Source organism: Triticum urartu, chromosome 5A (assembly GCF_056163025.1).
Source record: "Triticum urartu cultivar PI428250 chromosome 5A, HENAU_Tu73, whole genome shotgun sequence".
Taxonomy (NCBI): Eukaryota; Viridiplantae; Streptophyta; class Magnoliopsida; order Poales; family Poaceae; genus Triticum; species Triticum urartu.
The window spans coordinates 351,590,023-351,610,177 of NC_141877.1; the positions used below are offsets into that span (position 1 = coordinate 351,590,023).

The window sequence follows — 20,155 nt, forward strand, 5'->3', positions numbered from 1 at the left end:
GTGGAACGAACAGATTGGGCAGGGAAATAAAAAGGATAAAAGGAACAGCAAAATAGTGTAGAAGAGGTCGAACGAAACCCTCCGTCCACCTCGAGCGCCTCCTCCTCCCTCTCCATCGCCGCCACCCCTCCTCCCTCTGTCGCCGCCGCCGCCTCGCCCCTCCCCTGCGCTCGTGCCCTCTCCTTCTCCCACCCCGGGCTCCATCTTCTCCGGCCCCTTCCTGCGCTCCATCCCTTCCTCCTCGTTGTAGCAGGCATCGCCGCTGCTGCGGAGGGCTCCTCAACGCCGCCGCATCCGAGACAGCCCTAGATGTGGCAGGCGGCTCCATCACCGGTCGCGTGCGGCGGAGGCCAGCCCAGATCCGCCTCCTCCAGCCCATCCTCTTTGTCACGCACAACGGGAAAGGTTGGGTTTGAGCTCCGCCACCCCATCCCATGCCGTTGTTCGTCGGTAGCAGACCGAGCTCCGCCTCCACACCCACCGTCCTTCCTTGTCGGCCCTTTTGTGTGTCGGGAACGGACCTCGGCGGCGTTTGCCTGGACAGGACCTCAACGGCGACCTGCAGGTCCCCATTGAGATGCCTGGATACTTATCTAAATATAAGGTGCCTGACATTATTGATTCCTTTGGATAATTCATAAGCTGATTATTAGCAGGTGTACGTGCTGATGATAAAAGGAGCACTACTCGACCAAATGGTTTGATTTTTTGAGTCTAATGAAACACGGTTAGTTCACTTTCTTAAACTTGTTTAAAAATGGTTAGTACCTCGAGTTCCAGGAGTTCAAATTATCACACATATTAGAAGAGAAGTCGTCACCTTTCAGCTGTTTTCTTGAATCTAAATGTGTTTCTATACTAATCCCTAGGAAACAATTCATACCATATTAGTAATTTCAGAATCGCTGAGTCTTCTTCATTCTCTGATCTAGAAAGTTTATGTTGTAAATTTTGCATTAGGACTATACAGCTAATGATTTGTGGATGGTAAGGTGCCATTATAACAGTCATTTCACTTTTATTTGTACCGCTTCGACTTCTGTAAATTCGTAGACTACTAATTGTTATAATGAAAGAAAATGATTTAGTTCAAATATGAGAGCTATTTAGTGATGTGGTCTTTGGATTTTTCCATTCAGATGTTAGAGCTCCTGTGGTACTCAGATATCGATGCATCATGGGGCTGGAGAAGGTCCTTTTATGTGTGATGTCATTTTAATACCGGTTTCAAATTTGCTTTATCTTGTTTTCCCTCATTCATTAAATTATAGGATTGTATTTATTTGTATGACTAAATGCAGATATGAAATTGTTCTTGACAGATGATTGTAACTAAGGTCATGTTCTAGGTATAAAAAATGATCTGCTGGATCATGCTCTTGCAATAACTGATTTCGCTATCAAGTCTACAATCCAATGTTGATCTAGAAGGTAGACTCTTTAAACTTCATTGATGCTTTCTTGGCCGTTTTGATCTAATATCTCTCTGATGTGGTTAGTATAAACATATGGTGGTATAATTAGTTTTTGCTTTTTTTGTGGGATGATAATGTTGCAGATAGATGATGTCGGGTGGTAGGTGCGACATATGCCAACGGGTGGCTTATCATTGTGGGAGCCAGTAAGACATCGCCGGTGCCTGGAAACAGGATAAGGCGAAGACATGCATGCCGGCGGATCTTACCCAGCTTCGGGGCTCTCCGTGGAGATAACACCCCTACTGCTGCTCTGCGGGGTCTCCGCATGATCACTAGATGAACAAGTAGCTACACAATGCTCCTTGAGATGTTTGGTGGGAGGAGGAAGAAGGGCACGGCTAGCCTGCTTCTTCTCCTTGTGGGGTGTCTAGGACTAGCAGGGGGTCGAACCCTTTGCATGGGTGCCCCGGAGGGTTTATATAGGCCCATCCCCCGGGGGTACAATGGTAATCCGACTGGGCGCGGGGCCCAGCCGTCTGTGACTGCGCTCGCCGGCTCCTGCGCCGGCTGCTGGGGCCCACCGACTGGTGGGTCCCGCCGGCTGCCGGCCCCTTGGTCGACAGGCAGGCCCCACTGTCCAGGGCCTGGTCGGCGGCGGGTTACTGTGGCTCCATCTTGGTGACGTGGGCTTCGTCGTGGTAGGCGCGGCTACAGTGCCACCGCCCGTCGGGCGATCGCTGTAGCCTCACCGCGTCTTGTCTCCTTAATGGGGCGTCTCCTTCGAGGGAGGCGGCAAGCCGGCTGCGGGGAGCCGGCTCTGTCTTGGGCCGACTGGTTGGAGGCGTGACCGCCTCCGGGCGTCTCTCTGCCCGAAGGGGCCCACCGTCTGTGGGCCACGCTGGCGGCCCGTCGTGGGTGACGTCAGGGTCAACATGGCAATAGTGCCGCGCCGGACGGGTCATGGCTACTCCGTACGGCGCACTGTGCCATGCGTGCTCCGGGATACGGGGGTGGCAAGCTTCACTGTAGCCACGCCCCGTCGCACCGCCGTTAGGTGGGTGCAAACTTTGAGGGTACGGTCTCGACCGCTTTATGGGAGCCAGCTTCTTGGAGTCGGCCTTCTTGCGGCCGGCTTCTCGAAGTCGGCCCTCCCATGGCTTTCTTCATGAGGGCTAAAGTCGGACCGCCTTCTGAAAGCCGGCCTGGGTGGCAGCCAGCAAGGGGAAGGCGGCTCCATGTCTTGGATTCTTGAGAGCTGGACGGGTTCGTAATTTTTTCAGAAGGGCCAGGGGAAGCCGGCCAGGCTACCCATGGCTATTTACTCCGACAATAGTCCCCGAAGCTAATCGAGCTCCGAGGCGGACAAAGGGACGAGAAGCTTGGTCAGCTTCCCATCCTGAAGAGCCGACTTTGTGGGGTGTATGCCGACTTCAGAGAGCTCCGCGTCTTGTAGGCGGGAAAGGGGTCGACCTGCGTGCTGACCGCGGGCCATCCCGCGGCCACGTGGCAGTGAGATCCTGCCAGCGCACGCGCGCGACGGGACGCCGCCGCAGGCCCGGGCCCGCCACTCGCAGGCCTTGGTCCGAGCGCGGATCTTCTGTGGCCCACATGAGCCGCTCGCCTTCCCGCGACGGTTTTATTTCGTCGTTAAGGCACAATAAGCGCGGGATGTGGGGGAGTGGGCACGATCGATCCCCACGTTTCCCCACGCCGCGCCTCCTCGGCTCCGCCACGTGAGCCTATAAGTAGGGGGAGGAGGGGGAGCGACAGAGGTTCGCACGCTCTCTCTCTCGCTCCGCCCCTTCTCGTCCTCGTTTCTTCCTCTCGTTGCCGCCGCAGCCTCCCGTCTCAGCGCCGCCGTGCCTCCACATCGTCTCGCTCCCATGGCACTGTCAAGCTCGTGGGACGGCTCCAACGTCCATGAGGACCATGTTGAATTCCTCTGCCAGACTCGGCGCCTGCCCGATGCCAACCTCGTGCGGGTCCGCCTGGCGCCAGAGACGGAGGTCTCGCCGGCGCCGGAGGAGGGCGAGCGGGTCGTCTTCCGCTCGCACTTCCTGCGCGGCTTCGGCCTTCCGGCAAGCGGATTTCTGCGCTCCTTCCTCGAGTTCTACAACCTTCAGCCGCATCACCTCACGCCTAATGCGGTAATGCTACTGTCGGCCTTTGTCTCCCTCTGCGAAGGTTTCTTGGGGCTGCTCCCCACGCTGTAGCTCTGGGGGGAGTTCTTCCAGAGCAAACTCGGCACCGTCGTCGCAGGCGTGCCCGCCCCCTGCGGGGCCTTCATCGCCATGAGGAGGGCGGGCGAGAACAACCCGTTCCCGCCCATCCCCCTGATCCAGTCGGTGAAGATCTGGCAGAAGTCATACTTCTACGTGAAGAACGTCGCCGAGCAAGGGGACCACGTCAACCTGCCGGCTTACGTAGCTGGCCCGCCGGCTGGGAGGCAGCCCTCATGGAGTTTCCGGTCCCGGTCACTGTCTCAGGCCGGGAACGCCGCCGTCTCCCGGCTTCGGGTGATGATCCAGTCGGAAGGCCTAAGTGGGGCCGACTTGGTGGCCGCCTTCGTGGAGCGCCGGGTATCTCCTCTCCAAAGACGGCCCCACATGATGTGCCAGATGAGCGGCCGCTTCGACCCAAGCCAGCTGAGCACCAGGGAGATGCCTCACGCGGAGGTATCGTATATGGTAAACTATATCTCCAACTGCAAGCTCGCCGAGGACTGGCGATACGGCAAGGCGCCGTATTCTCGCTCCAACCCTCCGCCCATGGTAAGCTTTATTTTCTTTCTTCTTTTCGTTGGTAGCCGGCTTTATGATGGCCGGCTTATGATCAGTCGGTTCTTCTTAGCAGAACCCCCTTCTCCCGCCGACGACCGGAGCAGCGGGGATAGAACGCCAGTATGCCCCCAACCGCACGGCAGACGACGTCGACGACCCGGACTTGGGGGCGGCCGCCATGGAAGACGCCGTCGTGGGGGACGACGCCGAGCCCGGGGGCTCAAGGCTCACCGCGAGCTTCGAGGACTGGCCGGACGATGCTGAAGCCGAAGTCCCCCCGCGTCGCCAGCCGGCGGCCGACCATCAGGGCGCGGGCTCGTCCATCGCGCCGGCTGCCGGTGGTGGTGCACAGAAGCGCCGGGCCGCTTCAGGCCTCTTCGGCAGTCGGCCGAAGAAGTCCAAAGCCTCCACCGCAGCGACCAAGCGAGACGAGGCGGCCGCGAAAGCGGCCCGCTTCCGCAAGGCGGTGAAGCAGCCTCAGGCGTCTCAGCGTAAGTCGTCAATTGCCTTGTCGCATGCTCTTCATCATTCTCTTCTTGTTCGAGCATTCTTCTTAATTTCTTTCGTTTGCTGGACAGGGCGCCGCTTTCCCTTGAGTGTGGTCCGGGCGGCTCCGTAGTTGGGCCGGCTGGAGGTTCTTCAAGCTCCCGCCGCGTGGACCCCCGCGCCGACCTCAGGGAGGCCACAGAGCGGAACGCCCGTGAAGCGCGGGAGGAGCGCGAGGCGGCGGAGAAAGCGGCCGCCCAGGCGGCGAGGGAGCAGGCCGACGCGGCAGCCAAGGCCCAGACGGAGGCAGCGACCGCGGAGCCGGAGGCGGAGGGTTCGCGCAACCAGCCTCCGCTGCTCGCCATTCCCCTCCGAGCCGTGGCCCCCAACACCCTTTTGCCCTTGGCGGAGGAGATCGTCCAAGACCCGCCGCTGATGGAGAGGGGGAGGACCCCGTGGCATTTGCGCGGAGAGCGCCGCCAGCAGCGCCAACCGGAGCGGGCCAAGGCGGCCAATCGTCAGCGGCGCCGGGGGGGGCCGACCGAGGGTGAGCCGGAGGACAGAGCCGGCCTTGAGATGCAGCCGGTGACGGGCCGGCACGCAGGGGGAGGCGCCGCTCCGCCGGAGTTGCGCCGAGTCACGGGCGCAGGCCAGTCGGCGGAAGATCTGGAGGCGGCCAGCACTGCCACGTCCGAGTGGACTCCCAGCGGGGGGACTGGCGAGCTGAATGTGGCGGCTCAAGGGGTCCGGAGCCGGCTGCAAGCTCAGGCCGCCCTGCTGCAACAGTTCACCCAGGAGTTCCTGTCGACGCGAGCCGCCATCCGGGTGAGTCCTTCGTTCTTGGCCGCTTTTGATTTCTTGATTTCTTCCGTGGGGGCGCGTCAGCGCACCCACTGGGTGTAGTCCCCGAGATTTGGGCCGACTGCTGCGCAGTCGGGTCGGATCTTTCTCGACGGCTACCTTACTTTGCTTCTTGTCTGAACTTTCAGGAATATCACAACTCCCGTGCTGCCGCCTTCAACTCCCAGGCTCGGGAGTTGAGCCGGAGGACCGACGACCTGGCCGACAGCCGATGTAAGTACTCGATCTTGTCTGTCTCCTGTGGGAGCGCGTCAGCGCACCCACTGGGTGTAGTCCCCGAGATTCGGGCCGACTGCTGAGCAGTCGGGTCGGATCTTTCTTGACGACTCTTTCCTTATTGGTTTTTCTTTTTCTCTGTCTTCAGGGGCCAACGCCGACTTGAGGAAGGAGCTCGGCGAAGTGAAGGCCGCCCTTCATACCAAGGACGCCGAGTACGCTGCCTTGGTCCAGGAACGTGATCGCCTGGCCAAGAAGCTGGCCGACCAAGAGAAGAGCCACAAGGCGGCCCTGCAGGAGGCACAGGATAGCGAGGCCGCCCTGAAGGCAGAGTATGAGACCGAGGCGGCGAGCTGGGCTGAGACCCGGCGAGCACTGGATGAAGGCTTCGGCCGGATCAAGGACTTGATCGATGGTAAGCCACCTTCCTCGCCCCTCTCCTGCCCCTTGCCGCCTGGGTTTTGGCTTAACTTGTGCTGCTGCTTATTATTTGGTGCAGACTACTTCCCCGGCTACTCCGCCTTCGCCGCCCAAAGCATTGAGGCCCATCGCGAGGCGCGCCGTCAGGCGGGGGCCAACATCGCGCCGGATGCGAACCGGACGCTTGAGGAGCAGCTCTTGGCTGTCCAGGCGCGGTTGCAGCCGGCTCATCGGATGCTTCGCCGGCTCCAACGTGCCGGGGCGCAAGTGTTGGCCGCCCTCTGGCCCCGCGAGATGATCCCCCGCACCCCAAGCCAGACTGCCGACTGGCTGGAGGTCGCAGTCGGTCGCTTTGAGGCTTGGAAGGCGTCGGTGGCCCGCCTCGGAGCCGGGCGGGCGTTGGAGTTCGTTCGGGCTTGGTACCCAGGGCTGAGCCTGGACCAGCTGCGCACTTGGTGGATGGAGGCCGACGCGGAGCTGGAGGAGGTGAGGCCGGCCATCGCCCAGCGGGCTTCGACGATCGCCGAGTGCACTGACATCAGCGTTTTCGCACCCGAAATCAATGATGACGGTGTTGCTCAGCCGGAGGAGTGGTTCGGGCTGAACCCGGCGGTGGGCGAGGACTCGGCGGAGGAGATTGCCTCCAGCGACGAGGGCGAGGATGATGAAGAGGAGGACGACGAAGACGTCGAGCCGGCTGGTGGAACAACTGGCCGACCTCAGGCCGACCGTGCCTCCAGCAACGAGGCGCGTGGAAGCGCGCCCTCTGCGGGAGGCGGTGACCAAGCCGAAGTTCGCCAGCCGGCCGCTCCTTCAGCCGGCACGACCGTCTCCGCCAACCAGCCCGGCTCGTCGGTCGCTCCGCCAGCTTGACCTGCCGTCTTTATCTTTCCTGCTTGTTGTCTTTTGAACAATCTTCATTAAGTTTTCGCAGTTCCACCCACTGGGGGTGTATCCAAACTATGTTGAATGCTGGCCTCTCGGAGGTCTTTTATGTAAATATTGTTATGTGCATGTTCGGTTTCCATTCGCGTATGCTTTTTATCCTTAGGCCTTTTCCTTTGCCGCCTTCCCTCTTTGGGGAAGAGGCAAGTACTTGAGCTTTCTTGGATTGAAGTGAAGTGAATGGAAACCGGTCGGCCGGCTACTCTGGTAGCCAGTCGGTGGTGGGAGAAAAACCGGCTTTTGTTATATTAGTCCGTTAGTCCCTAGCTGTTTTTCGTGTGGGCGCCCGTTTCTGCCTTTAACTCTTGCCAGCCGGACAGTCGGTTCTTCGAACTGCGACTTTTGGCAAGAGAAGGCTTGGGAGCCGGCACACTACTTGTCTGACTGCGGGTAGGACTTCTAATATAACTCCAGTAGGCTAGTCCCCGAGCCGGCTAGTCGAACCCGGTGCCGGACGGAACAAGTAAATGAAATGACAAGGTCATAAGCATGATACTTTTCATTCAAAAATAAGGGATGGCAGTCCCCGAGCCCTCCTCGGGGGGCCTATTGTCTCGTACTTAATACAAAAGTTAGCGTGATACATACTGCATTTCAACTGTAAAATCTTCGAAGGAGGTTGGCGTTCCATGGTCGTTCCGACTCCTTGCCGGAGTCGTCTCTCTTGCGTGCCTTCGGCTTCTGTGCATCGATCAGGTAGTAGGAGTCGTTGCCTAGAGCTCTGCTGATGACGAAGGGGCCTTCCCAAGGGGCCGAGAGTTTGTGCTGGCCGGCTGTTCGCTGGATCAGCCGGAGCACAAGATCGCCCTCTTGGAAAGATCTTGGCCTGACCTTCCGGCTGTGGTAGCGGCGCAAACCCTGCTGGTAGATGGCCGAACGGCTAAGGGCTAACAGCCGGCTTTCTTCCAGCAGGTCGACGCCGTCTTCTCGTGCTTCCTTGGCCTCCGCTTCCGTGTACATGGTTACTCGAGGCGAGTCGAACTCGATGTCAGTTGGGATGACCGCCTCGGCACCATACACAAGGAAGAAAGGGGTGAAGCCGGTTGACTTGTTTGGTGTAGTGCGCAGACTCCAGAGGACAGCCGGCAGCTCATCGAGCCAACAGCCGGCTGAGCGCTCTAGAGGTACGATCAGTCGGGGCTTGATGCCGGAGAGGATGAGGCCGTTGGCTCGCTCGACCTGGCCGTTTGACTGCGGGTGGGCGACGGATGCTAAGTCCAGCCGGATACCTTGGGCTGCGCAGAAACGTGCCAAGGCTCCTTTGGCAAAATTCGTGCCATTGTCGGTGATGATGCTGTGTGGCACGCCGTACCGAGTTGTTATGTTTGTGCGGCTCGACGTTGGACTTGTCTTGCTTCTGTTTCGCCAGCCGGCAGATCTTGGTTTACTAGGAAGTTGAGGATAGACTGAGCCCATGACGGAGCCGCGACTTCTTCTACTGCCAATGTGGCTACTGCCACCAGGGTGGGCGGGCTGGGTGGTGAGATGCTGGAGTCGGCCGCCGGCTGTTGTGCTGGTGCAGTCCCCGGGCTGGCTACCGCAGTCCCCGAACCGGGTGTGGCAGTCCCCGAGCCGGTTGCCGAAGTCCCCGGGCCGGCTGCGGGAGTCTCGGGGTCGCCTGCTAGGTTCTTCGAGCCGGACCCGGCCGCATCGGGGTCAGGCGGCACGAAGATGGAGTCGGACTCTGGAGACGGCTTGATAGATGGCTTGAGGAGGCGTTGTAGAGCGACGCCGGTTGGTATTGCTTGCCGAGTAGAGCCTATTCAAGCCAGGGCATCGGCTGGCTCGTTGTCGGCTCGCGGTACGTGGACGAACTCGTATCCTTCAAAGTATCCGCTGAGTTGTTGGACCAGGAAGCGGTAGCTCGCCATATTTGCGTCCTTGGCGTCCCAGTCGCCGGATGATTGCTGGACCACCAGGTCCGAGTCGCCATAACATAGGATCCGGCGAATGCCAAGTTCTTTGGCAAGCCGGAGCCCGTGTATGAGCGCCTCGTAGTCGGCCACGTTGTTGGAGGCAGCAAAGTGAATCTGCAGCGTATATCTGAGCTTGTCGCCTTTAGGAGAGGTAAGGACGATGCCGGCTCCCAAGCCGGTGCGCATCTTGGACCCGTCAAAGTGCATGCGCCAATGGGTGGAGTCGGGAGCCGGCGGCAGGTACTGGGTCTCGGCCCAGTCGACGAGGAAGTCGGCCAGTGCTTGAGACTTGATGGCGATGCGGGGCTGGTAGAAGATTGTGTAAGGGGCCAGCTCGATGGCCCATTTCGCCACCCGGCCGGATGCGTCCCGGCTGCCTATGATCTCGGCCAGCGGGGCGGTGCATACGACCGTGACGGGATGCTCTTGAAAGTAGGGCTTCGGCTTCTTGGCGGTGAAGTACATGCCGTAACACATCTTCTGGTAGTGCGGGTAGTTCTGCTTTGAGGCGGATAGCACCTCGCTCAAATAATACACCGACCTTTGGACCGGCTGGGCTCGGCCTTCTTCTGGGCGTTGGACTACGATGACGGTGCTGACCACCCGGCTGGTTGCGGCGATGTAAAGGAGCATGGGCTCTTTCTCAGTCGGCGCCGCGAGGACAGGCGGCGTGGCCAGCATCTTCTTCAGCTCGTGAAAAGCTTGGTCGGCCTAGTCGTTCCACTCGAAGTGAGTGCTCTTCTTCATGAGGCGGTAGAGGGGGAGAGTTTTCTCTCCGAGCCGGCTAATGAAGCCAAGCACCCGGTGAACTTTTGAATGTCTCGAAGCTTGGTGGGGATCGCCATTCTCTCGATGGCCTTGATCTTCATCGGGTTGCATTCGATGCCATGTTCGGAGACCAGGAAGCCTAGGAGCTGGCCAGCTGGCACTCCGAACACGCATTTCTCGGGGTTGAGCTTGATTTGGAACCGGCGTAAGTTCTCAAACGTTTCCTTGAGGTCTCCCAGCAAGGTGCCGCGCTTCTCCGTCTTCACCACGATGTCGTCCACGTAAACGTGAGCGTTTCTGCCGAGTTGCTTGAGGAGGCACTTCTGCATGCAACGCTGAAAAGTGGCACCGGCATTTCTCAAGCCGAATGTCATAGTCAGGTAGCAGAAGGCTCCAAATGGCGTGATGAAGGCGGTCGTCCGGATCCAGCTTTATCTGGTGATATCCGGAGTAAGCATCCAAGAAACTCAACAGCTCGCATCCGGCTGTGGAGTCTATCACTTGGTCAATCCTTGGCAGGGCAAAGCGATCTTTGGGGCAGGCCTTGTTGAGGCTTGTGTAGTCTATGCACATGCGCCACTTGTTGTTCTTCTTCAGCACGAGGACCGGGTTGGCGAGCCACTCTGGAAAGAAAACTTCCATAATGAAGCCGGCTGCCAAAAGCCGGGCTATCTCCTCCCCTACAATCCTGCGTTTCTCCTCTGACAGTCGGCGAAGGGGTTGTTTGACTGGCTTTGCGTCTTCTCGAACGTGTAGTTTGTGCTCGGCGAATTTCCTCGGAACACCCGGCATGTCCTTGGGGGACCATGCGAAGATGTCCCGATTCTCACGGAGGAAATCGGTGAGCTCGCCTTCCTATTTGCTGTTCAGGTTTGCCCCGATGACGGCAAACCTCTCTGGATGCTCGGGGTCAAGAGGTATCTTCTTCGTCTCCTTGGCCGGCTGGAAAGATCCTTGAGCATCATGCTCCTTGGGGTCGGGGGACACGGCCGACGGCTTGCCGGCTATGGCCACGACTCGGTCCAGCATCTTCTTTTCTTCGGCAATCACAAGGGACTCGGCCAGCCGGCTGCTGGCTGCTGCGCACTCAGAGGACTTCTTGTAATCGCCGGCTATGGTGATGACGCCTTTGGTGCTTGGTATCTTCATCTTCAGGTATGCATAGTGGGGAACTGCCATGAATTTGGCCAAGGCAGGTCGGCCAAGCAATGCATGGTAAGGGCTCTCCAGGTCCACCACTTCAAACCAGATCGCTTCCTGACGGAAATGCTCCTTGTCCCCAAAAAGTACATCAATCTTGATCTTGCCAATGGGGGCGCAGGACAGGCCGGGTATGATGCCATGAAACACTGTCCGAGTAGGCATGAGCTGCTTCGTCTTGACGTTTAGCTTCTCCAGGGTGTCACGGTACAGGATGTTGATGCTGCTCCCGCCGTCTATCAACACACGGGAGAAGTGGGCAGCGCATCTGTCCGTCACGAGGGTGGCTTCCAGGACCAACGCATAAGAGCCGGGAGACGGCATCACCTCTGGATGGTCGGCCCGGCTCCAGCTGATGGGCTTTTCTGACCAATGCATGTGTCCGGCGGGGTTGGCAGCGACCACGCTGACTTCCTGGTGCTCTCGGCGTTTGTTGCGCCGGTCTTCGGGCTGGCTTGTAAAGACGATGTAGGTTGCTTGCTCGTCGGGGAACTCGTCATGCACAGCTCCGACTGCGGGCCGAGCGGCCGGAGGCGGCGGGCCGGCAGGCGGAGGCGGCACGAGCCCCTCGCCTTTAGAGATTCGGGTGAGCCAATGGCACTTCCGGGTTGTGTGGTTGGACGGCTTCGCGCCGCTGTGGAACTTGCACGGGGCGTCGAGAGTTTGCTCGTAGGAGAAGGGCGGCTACCAAGCCGGCCTGCCGCCCTTGGGCTTCTTGGGCGCGGGTCGCCCTTCAGGCGGCACGTCTTCAACTGTGGCCACCTGCCGACTGGCGGGAGGCGGTGCGGGGCCCTTGCGCTTGTGGTTGTTCGAGTGTGGGCGTCGGCCGGAATCCCCAGCCGGCGTCTTGGGCGCCGGGTTAAGTACTTTCCCGGACGCGTCTACCCGAAGCTCGGTCTTCATCGAGGAGTCGGCGGTGGCGTACTTGTCGGCTATGTCCAGAAGCTCGTCGAGGATAGTCGGCTCGTCGTAGAGGAGCTTGTGCTTGAGGAGGGTGCCTTCTCGGCATCCGGCTGTGAAGTATTCTATGACTTGCACCTCGTGCACCCCTTCGCAAGAGTTGCGGAGCTCGGCCCAACGCGTGAGGTAGTCGCGAGTGGACTCGGCGGGGCCTTGTACGCACAAGGAGAGCTGTCTGGGCTTGGGAGCCCGCTTGTAGGTGCTGGTGAAGTTGCGGATGAAGGCTTCTGTGAAGTCCAGCCAGCTGTTGATGCTGCGCGGCTTGAGGCTGTTGAGCCAGGTCCACGCCGTGCCTTGCAGCATGAGGGGCACGTACTTCACGGCAACGCGTCGGTTGCCGTTGGCTATGCTAACCGCCGTGGAGTAGTCGATCAACCAATCTTCCGGCTTCACGGAGCCGTTGTATTTGGGCGTGTCTCTTGGGAGCGAGAACCCTTTGGGGAAGGGCTCGTCGCGGATGCGGGGGCCGAAACAAGGCGGGCCGACATCGTCTTCTTCTTCCAACGCCAGGGATCGCGCCAGGCGGTCGATCCGATGGCGGGCGTCGTTCTCGTCGACTCCTTCGCGGCGGCCTAGCCGGCCGCTGAGAGTCGGGTGCGCCACTGGCGGCGGGGCGGGATATCTCTCTCCACGGGGTGGAGGCGGAGGCGGGTTGCCTCGCCATTCCATGGCTCAGGGATGGCCGTCCGCGTCTCGCTCGATGGAGATTCGGGTCCGGCTGCAGCTGGCAGCCGGCTCTTTCTCACGCCGCGCACGGGTGTTGCTCGTAGTCGGTGTCCGGGACGTCGCGCCGTGATCTCGGCGCGGGGGAGGGCTTTCCGCGCGGGCGTCGGCTTCATGTCGTTGCGCGGCTGCGTCAGTCAGTTCCTGGATGCGCCGGGTCATGTGGGGGAGGTCTTCGGCCTTCAAGCCGTCCAACTCGTCTACGGCCGCCTGGGCGGCACGCAAGTTCTCGAGCGGAGTGGCATAGACCGGGCGGTCAACTCCCAGCGTGTCGGCGATGACGGCGCCGCGTTGCTTGACAAGGCCGGCCCGGCTTGGCCCGCCCGGGGCCGGCGTGCCGAAGGCGGCGCGGTCAGCTTCGCGCTGGTAGGCCTCAGTGAGGCGTCTTACGGAAGCCAGCCTCCGGCCCTCTGCGAGGAGGGCGAGGCGGCGTGCCTCCAGTGCTTCGTCGTCGGCATTAGCCAGGAGGGGGGTGGACAAGTCGTGGGCCGCCGCGTGCGGGGCGTCGTGGTCGCTCTCGTCGGCCGGGCCGCCGTGGCCGACAACCATCACTTCAGTGGTGACAGCGCCGCAGCCACCGGCTCGGGGAAGCGGGTCGTTGTAGATCGCGACGTTGGTGGGGAAGGCGTCGTAGGAGGTCGTGTCGGAGTCGACAAGCATCGGGTCAGTGGAGCCAACCGACTCCAGATCCACAGCAGGCTCGCTGGAGACATGGAGCTGGCCGAGGAGGTTGGCGAGGTGGTCGGTGCCCGCGTCGGAGGCGAGCTCGTCGGAGATGAGGGTTTCGTCGAGGAGATCGGCGGGGCTGCTCACCGCACAGATGCTGGCGACGCCTTGCAGCGCGTCGTGGCAAGCGCCATCGGGCGTGCCGGGCTGGCTACGCTCGCGGGGGAGGAAGAAGGTTCCCGTCCAGAACAGGTCTCCGGACGACGGTGCACCTGGCCCCACGGTGGGCGCCAAATGTCGGGTGGTAGGTGCGACATATGCCAACGGGTGGCTTATCATTGTGGGAGCTAGTAAGACATCGCCGGTGCCTGGAAACGGGATAAGGCGAAGACATGCACGCCGGCGGATCTTACCCAGCTTCGGGGCTCTCCGTGGAGATAACACCCCTACTGCTGCTCTGCGGGGTCTCCGCATGATCACTAGATGAACAAGTAGCTACACAATGCTCCTTGAGCTGTTTGGTGGGAGGAGGAAGAAGGGCACAGCTAGCCTGCTTCTTCTCCTTGTGGGGTGTCTAGGACTAGCAGGGGGTCGAACCCTTTGCATGGGTGCCCCGGGGGGTTTATATAGGCCCACCCCCGGGGGTACAATGGTAATTCGACTGGGCGCGGGGCCCAGCCGTCTGTGACTGCGCTCGCCGGCTCCTGCGCCGGCTGCCGGCCCCTTGGTCGGCAGGCAGGCCCCACTGTCCAGGGCCTGGTCGGCGACGGGTTACTGTGGCTCCATCTTGGTGACGTGGGCTTCATCGTGGTAGGCGCGACTACAGTGCCGCCGCCCGTCGGGCGATCACTATAGCCTCACCGCGTCTTGTCTCCTTAATGGGGCGTCTCCTTCGAGGGAGGCGGCAAGCCGGCTGCGGGGAGCCGGCTCTGTCTTGGGCCGACTGGTTGGAGGCGTGGCCGCCTTCGGACGTCTCTCTGCCCGAAGGGGCCCATCGTCCGTGGGCCGCGCTGGCGGCCCGTCGTGGGTGACGTCAGGGTCAACATGGCAACAGTGCCGCGCCGGACGGGTCATGGCTACTCCGTACGGCACACTGTGCCAGGCGTGCTCCGGGATACGGAGGTGGCAGGCTTCACTGTAGCCACGCCCCGTCGCACCGCCGTTAGGAGGGTACGGTCTCGACCGCTTTATGGGAGCCGGCTTCTTGGAGTCGGCCTTCTCGCGGCCGGCTTCTCGAAGTCGGCCCTCCCATGGCTTTCTTCATGAGGGCTAAAGTCGGACCGCCTTCCAAAAACCGGCCTGGGTGGCAGCCAGCAAGGGGAAGGCGGTCCATGTCTTGGATTCTTGAGAGCTGGACGGGTTCGTAATTTTTTCAGAAGGGCCAGGGAAAGCCGGCCAGGCTACCCATGACTATTTACTCCGACAGATGAAGACTGAATTAGTTCACAGTTGATCTTGGTTCTATACGATCTTGTATATTTGGGTCTCGTAGGTCTGTCTCCCAAGAGCAACGAGAAGAAATCTGTTAACACATTACTGCATTATATGTAACATATGTCCATTTTCACGGAATGAAGGGTGAGTGCTAATTACCTGTGCTGAACCATTATGGGGCCCCAAACTTTCTGACCATTCGAGTTATACTCCAGAGTCTTGATGTTGACTGAATTGAAAATTTGGAGCTGTCGAGACTCGAGCTTCGTTTTTCGTGGATTAGTGGTTATTGAATTTTTATGCCTTTAGCCCATGCTTGCAGGAACACAATTATTGAGTGGAACAATGGGTGTAAAAGAGTATGTGCAGAGTAAATTTGATAATGTAGAAGCTCAGATTAGAAGCACAAATACGGTCCTTTTTTCCAATTTTTGGAAGCAACAGTTTTACTGTTGCTCCTCCGATGACCGAGGGTAGGCTGCAACTCTAGATACAGAGAAAGCGAGTACATATATATAATCTTTCGATTCTTCTTTTTGTTTGTGATGCTGCTGCATTTTTCTTAAGCAGGGCTTGCCACTTTGTTGCAGTTGTGAGTTCTTTTAGTTTCCTTTTTATGGGCAACCTGGAGCTCAATTCTTAAATTCCAAGGCCATCGAGCAGGACATGGATCATATACTAGGAGTTGTAGTTATGTATGCATCTAATGTGGGCAAACGCATGGGCACATTCTTTTATTTGGCTGGTGCAAAACCTATGAAGTTTTCCCTGTCAGCTAATTTAATGTGCTTACCTCTGCATTAGACAGCTAGCTATTATGATTATACACTACGTTTCCTATGTTATGTGCTTGGTTTTCCTCTTTTGCTCACTCCTTCCATTGTTGGTGAAGGACCGGTCAGTCCATAGTTCATCGTTTGGCTTGCTTCTCACTAAGCTCTTTCTTCCTTGTCTCCTGTTCGGTAAAATGTCTGAGAGCTGACACAGTTTTGTTTCTCGTTTCCTTGCCTGTCCAGGTTCTTTGTTGGTTCGTTGGCAGTTCCTAATTTTTTTCCTGTAGCCGGTTGAGGTTTGTCTCTGACCATTCCTCTAAGATTTAATTTTTGTTTGGCATTTTTTTGTGAAAAGAGAGAGGTGGGAAAGGTACTACCATACTTGTTCCAATGGTTGAGAGATTAGAGGACAGAAGTCAAGAGATTTAGGCGACGTTCAATGTGTATGCGGCTGAAAAGTCAAAGAGAGTAGAACCGGAAGTTTTGCTAGCTATGCTAGCCCAGTATGAGTGCTGCTGCTACTTCTACTAATTTTTTGTTTCTGTTGAGACATATTTTGCTCCCTATTAGAATTGGCCGCCCTATGGGATTCTTATCATATTTGCTTGATCTGGGATGATTTTGTGTCTTGTGACTGATGCATGCCTTGTGCTGGTTCTGCAGGGATTCCACCATTAGCATAAAGATCAAGGCGGCGAGCGGCCACAATTGGCTACATCGTCTCAAGGAGAAGAATTCTTACATGATCCCTGTAACTGCTCGTTTTGTTAATGTCTTCGCCCTATGGGTCCAGGTTCTCAACTTCAGTCCTTCACAATGCAATGTGTCCAGGATCTAAGAATAGACATATAACACTTCTTATAATTCAGACCATGCTTGCCAATAAAGTTGAATGTGCTGGAGCAATAGTTCTAAAACTTCATTAAGTCAAAGTAGGCAACATTTTTTCTTAGTGGCCTTCTTTCTCCGTCGTATCTCAAATGCAAGCAAGCATGCCTTTGCTAAGGGCTAGAAGAAGCCAATGAGTATGTCTAGGATCTCTTTTATATTACTAAGGAATACCTCTTTATTTTTTCTAAATGCACATGATAGACTGTCTGATACTGAAAAAGTATATTGCAACTTCAGAAATTTATGCAAATGATGGCTCTAAGGGTTAGAAGAAGCCAAGGAGTATGTGATAGGCTTTTTTGATAGTTTATCAGAAGAAAGTGTAGAAGAAAATGGAGAGGATGATGAAGTGACTCAAATAGAAGTACGAAATATCTGCATCAGCAAGCTAGGTATGTTCGAGGAAATAATACTATGCAACATATTTTGTAACCCTTGTTTATATGCTTGTGTAGACTGACCAGCTAAGTTTATCCATGAAGGCCTTCGTAGATAGACATCATACATGATAACAATGTGTGGGTAACATCTCAACAAGGGTGTATTTATCTGAACTATCAGCTGCAATTCTTTTGGTTCCCAATTCTTCCAGTTGTCCAGATTAGCTGATTGTCCAAAAGCTTATTAGTGAATCTGATGGGTCATCTCATGCTTGCAAGCTTAATCTTTTCACATTGGATTTTCTTGTGCTTAGTTTTGTTCTGACCAGACTTATTTCTTAGTGCTCCTCCGTGTTCCTCTGCATAACTGGATGTGGGGAAGCACCTTACGTGATTATGTGATGATTCTTACAATCCTGCCAATTGTGTCACATATGGATAAGAGGATATATATTCTAGAATATCACAAAAACACACATTTTTACTCAGGTTGTCATTGGTTGGTTGATTCAACAACATTTTGGTGCCTTGCAATATGATTTTCACAATCGTATCAATGCAAGCTCATAGGTACCATCTGTATAAATTTCAGATTAACTATCTCAGTCTCGAAGTTTATAGATTTGGTGGTTCGTTTGCAAGTACGTGAACAACAAGTTAAGCAATAAGTACAAGGCGGCGAGGAGAGTTGCAAATCGATGACCGGCACTTCACATTGCAAAATTTTCATTCTTTTTTTTTCCTGGCTCATGTTCGTATTTTGTTTCGGAGACAAAGAATAATCGAGTTTTGATTGGGACCCTGTTGTGGGAGAAACGGCTATATTTGAAGGGTACAAAAACTATTTTGAGCAGCTAACTACACTTTTTTTATAACAGCAGCTAACTACACTTGGAATGAGTAGTTGCTTCTGCTTGAGGACGCCATGGACAAGTTACTCTGGCCCTGGCGCCGCAGCCATGGATATACATGTCTAATTGTTGCTCTTATGTAATTTGGTTGCTTTTGAGTAGTTGGTCTCAAAGAATTTCATAGTTGCCTGGATGTTGTATTAGTTAAGCTATTTCTAGATCTGCCACAGGCTGAGTATTATAACTGTGATTTGGTCGTATTGGTAGCCTCCCGAGCTAATCTTTTGTAGATTTTCTTAGCTTGTTTTTATGAATAGGATTTGGTTTAGTTCTCAATTGTAGTTTGTTGTTAATGGTTGTTCGGATGGGTGTGGCCTCTTTGAAGTCGTGGTTATGTTTTCATTTGCACTAGGCTGGTCGTGTTGGTAGCCTCGCGTGTAGTCTTGATTTGATACGTCCAATTATGATTTAGACTTTATTTTGCACATCTTATTGCTTGTACTTCATAAGTTGACAAAGCTGCTCACATAAGGTCATTTTCTTTTTATGGTTTCTCAGTTTGTATAGTTTACTTGAATGTTGATATGCTTCTCTGCAGAATGCTTTTGCAGTTTCCTGTTCATGGGGTACTCTTAATTAGTGAGTAATTTTTTCTTTGAATGGTTAAGCAATCCACGATTCACTATGAATGAAGTGGGAGGTCTAAGGTAGTGCTTCACTCTTATGTTATTCTGTGTTCACTGTGTGTTCTGTGTGATATTTAACAGTACTTATGTTCTGCAGGGAACAACTAAGGTTACATTGCAAGGTGTGATGATGCCCGCCTTTTGTTCAACTTTTATAGACCTATTAGCTTGCTATGCTTGACGACTAAACGCTTGCTGCTGCACTTCTGTTATTTATATTCTTTTTTGAACAACTAGCGCTCGTCTGTGTTGTGTATGAGTGAACACTGCAATGATCTATTTCAGTTAAGTGCACTTGTTTTTAACATATGGTGCTCATCTGGGCTGCAAAAGCACATGCATACGTACATCCACATGATTTCTGGGCACAGGACGGCAGAGGAGGCGCGCCAAGGGCACGCCCCAGCCACTAGTCTATCTTCATCAGGGACCGCGTTGGGGGTATTCCTTCCGGCCAACGAAATCATTCGCCTGATTACGCAATGATCGTTCGTTGGACCATCCCTTATCAAATGTTTCCCTCCCCCGTTTACACAAATACAATGTTTTAAATATTTTAATATACACCCCTAACAAAATATTTTTAATATAGATTGTATAGAGACAAGAATAAATATACAAACCTACTAAAATGTGCCTATATACATTTAGTTCAAGAAAAAGTTAAATGTCTTATATTTGTGAACATAGAGAGTATATGAATGAACCATTCAACTCAGAAAAAGAAGAACTAATAGATTGGCTATAAATGGCGTAGCAATTAAGCCAACTTTTTTACCTTTCTCTCGCAAGTGCTTGTGGTCTTTGGGTCATAAGGACATCTTCAACGCGGACCCTGAAACCTCCAAGCGTCTGGACCCAGTTGTTCAGACACTGTTTGTCATCCAACGTCGTCCTGCATCAGTCCGTGGACCAGTCTGGATGTTCGTTTTCCCGTAAACCAAGGGGATTTGCGGGAGTCCGGACCTCCTTCACGTAGGAATTCAACACCCCACGGCCCACCCAAAATTCCACCCGGACCCCACGTCTCCATCCTTCTATCTTTCTTTGCATTGGCTTCCTCACTCGTCGCCGCTGCCGCTCTACAACCCCTGCCGCCCTCCAAGCCCTTCTCGGACCTCCACGACCTCCACCGCTACACCCGGTCGCGCCACTGCTTGTCCTCCACCACCGGTCCACACCTCTCGTTCGTCCACCGCCAGGTACTATCCGCCCTTATGTGGTCACCATCCTTATTAAAAATTTTGTCCCTTCTTTGTAGCAAAGGATCTGGACATGGAGTACATACTTGAGAGAACCAACTGTCGCAAACACCAAGAGGCTCTTGAGAAGTGTTTTGGACCTCAGTACTTGAGGGAACCAGCTATCGTAGACACCCATAGGCTCTTGGCAATGTTTGTAGTAAGAGGGTGGCCAAGTTTGCTCAGATCTCTTTGCACTAGAGATGGAAAAACTGTCCAAATGCTCTACAAGGGCAATATCAGGGCCATGCTAAGAAACTCACCATCATTCTTGAAGCAGTTGCATCACAGGACCACTGAATTTGGCATATTTTCTTTGATATGTGCGTGTCTCGTAATGGCATCAATGTCTTGCATCGGTCTCCATTGTTTGCTAGGCTGACTGAAGGGCAAGCCCCTCCTTGCAACTATACTGTTAATGGGCTACTATCTGGTTGATGGTATCTATCCTCCATGGAGTACATTCATTAAGAATGAGCTAGAAAGGAGGAGCTTGCCCTTTAGGGCGTGGTTAGAAAAGTCCCACTTTACCCAAAGACA

At 55.4% G+C, this 20,155-nt stretch overlaps 1 protein-coding gene across 21 annotated transcripts; it reads left to right on the plus strand.

The window, feature by feature from the left end:
* Nucleotides 1–36: 36 nt before the first annotated feature.
* On the plus strand, nt 37–18,275 carry LOC125508878 (uncharacterized). 21 transcript variants are annotated; one of them, XM_087526042.1, is made up of 5 exons: nt 37–565; nt 657–727; nt 1,140–1,192; nt 1,323–4,189; nt 4,272–4,817. In XM_087526042.1, exons 4-5 carry the CDS (start codon nt 3,710–3,712, stop codon nt 4,815–4,817), a joined length of 1,026 nt encoding a protein of 341 aa, XP_087382168.1. In that variant the 5' UTR covers nt 37–565; nt 657–727; nt 1,140–1,192; nt 1,323–3,709. The 21 variants fall into 21 exon arrangements, 15 of the variants coding, with proteins under 15 accessions (XP_087382168.1, XP_087382160.1, XP_087382161.1 ...); XM_087526034.1 differs by having other exon boundaries at nt 37–1,192; nt 1,323–1,431; nt 1,559–4,189; XM_087526035.1 differs by having other exon boundaries at nt 37–727.
* Nucleotides 18,276–20,155: the final 1,880 nt, after the last annotated feature.

Coding starts and splice junctions, on each gene's coding strand:
- LOC125508878 (XM_087526034.1), top strand. CDS start 3,710: ATGAGGAGGGCGGGCGAGAACAACCCGTTCCCGCCCATCCCCCTGATC. Junction 4,190..4,271: donor GCTCCAACCCTCCGCCCATG/GTAAGCTTTATT, acceptor TCTTCTTAGCAG/AACCCCCTTCTCCCGCCGAC.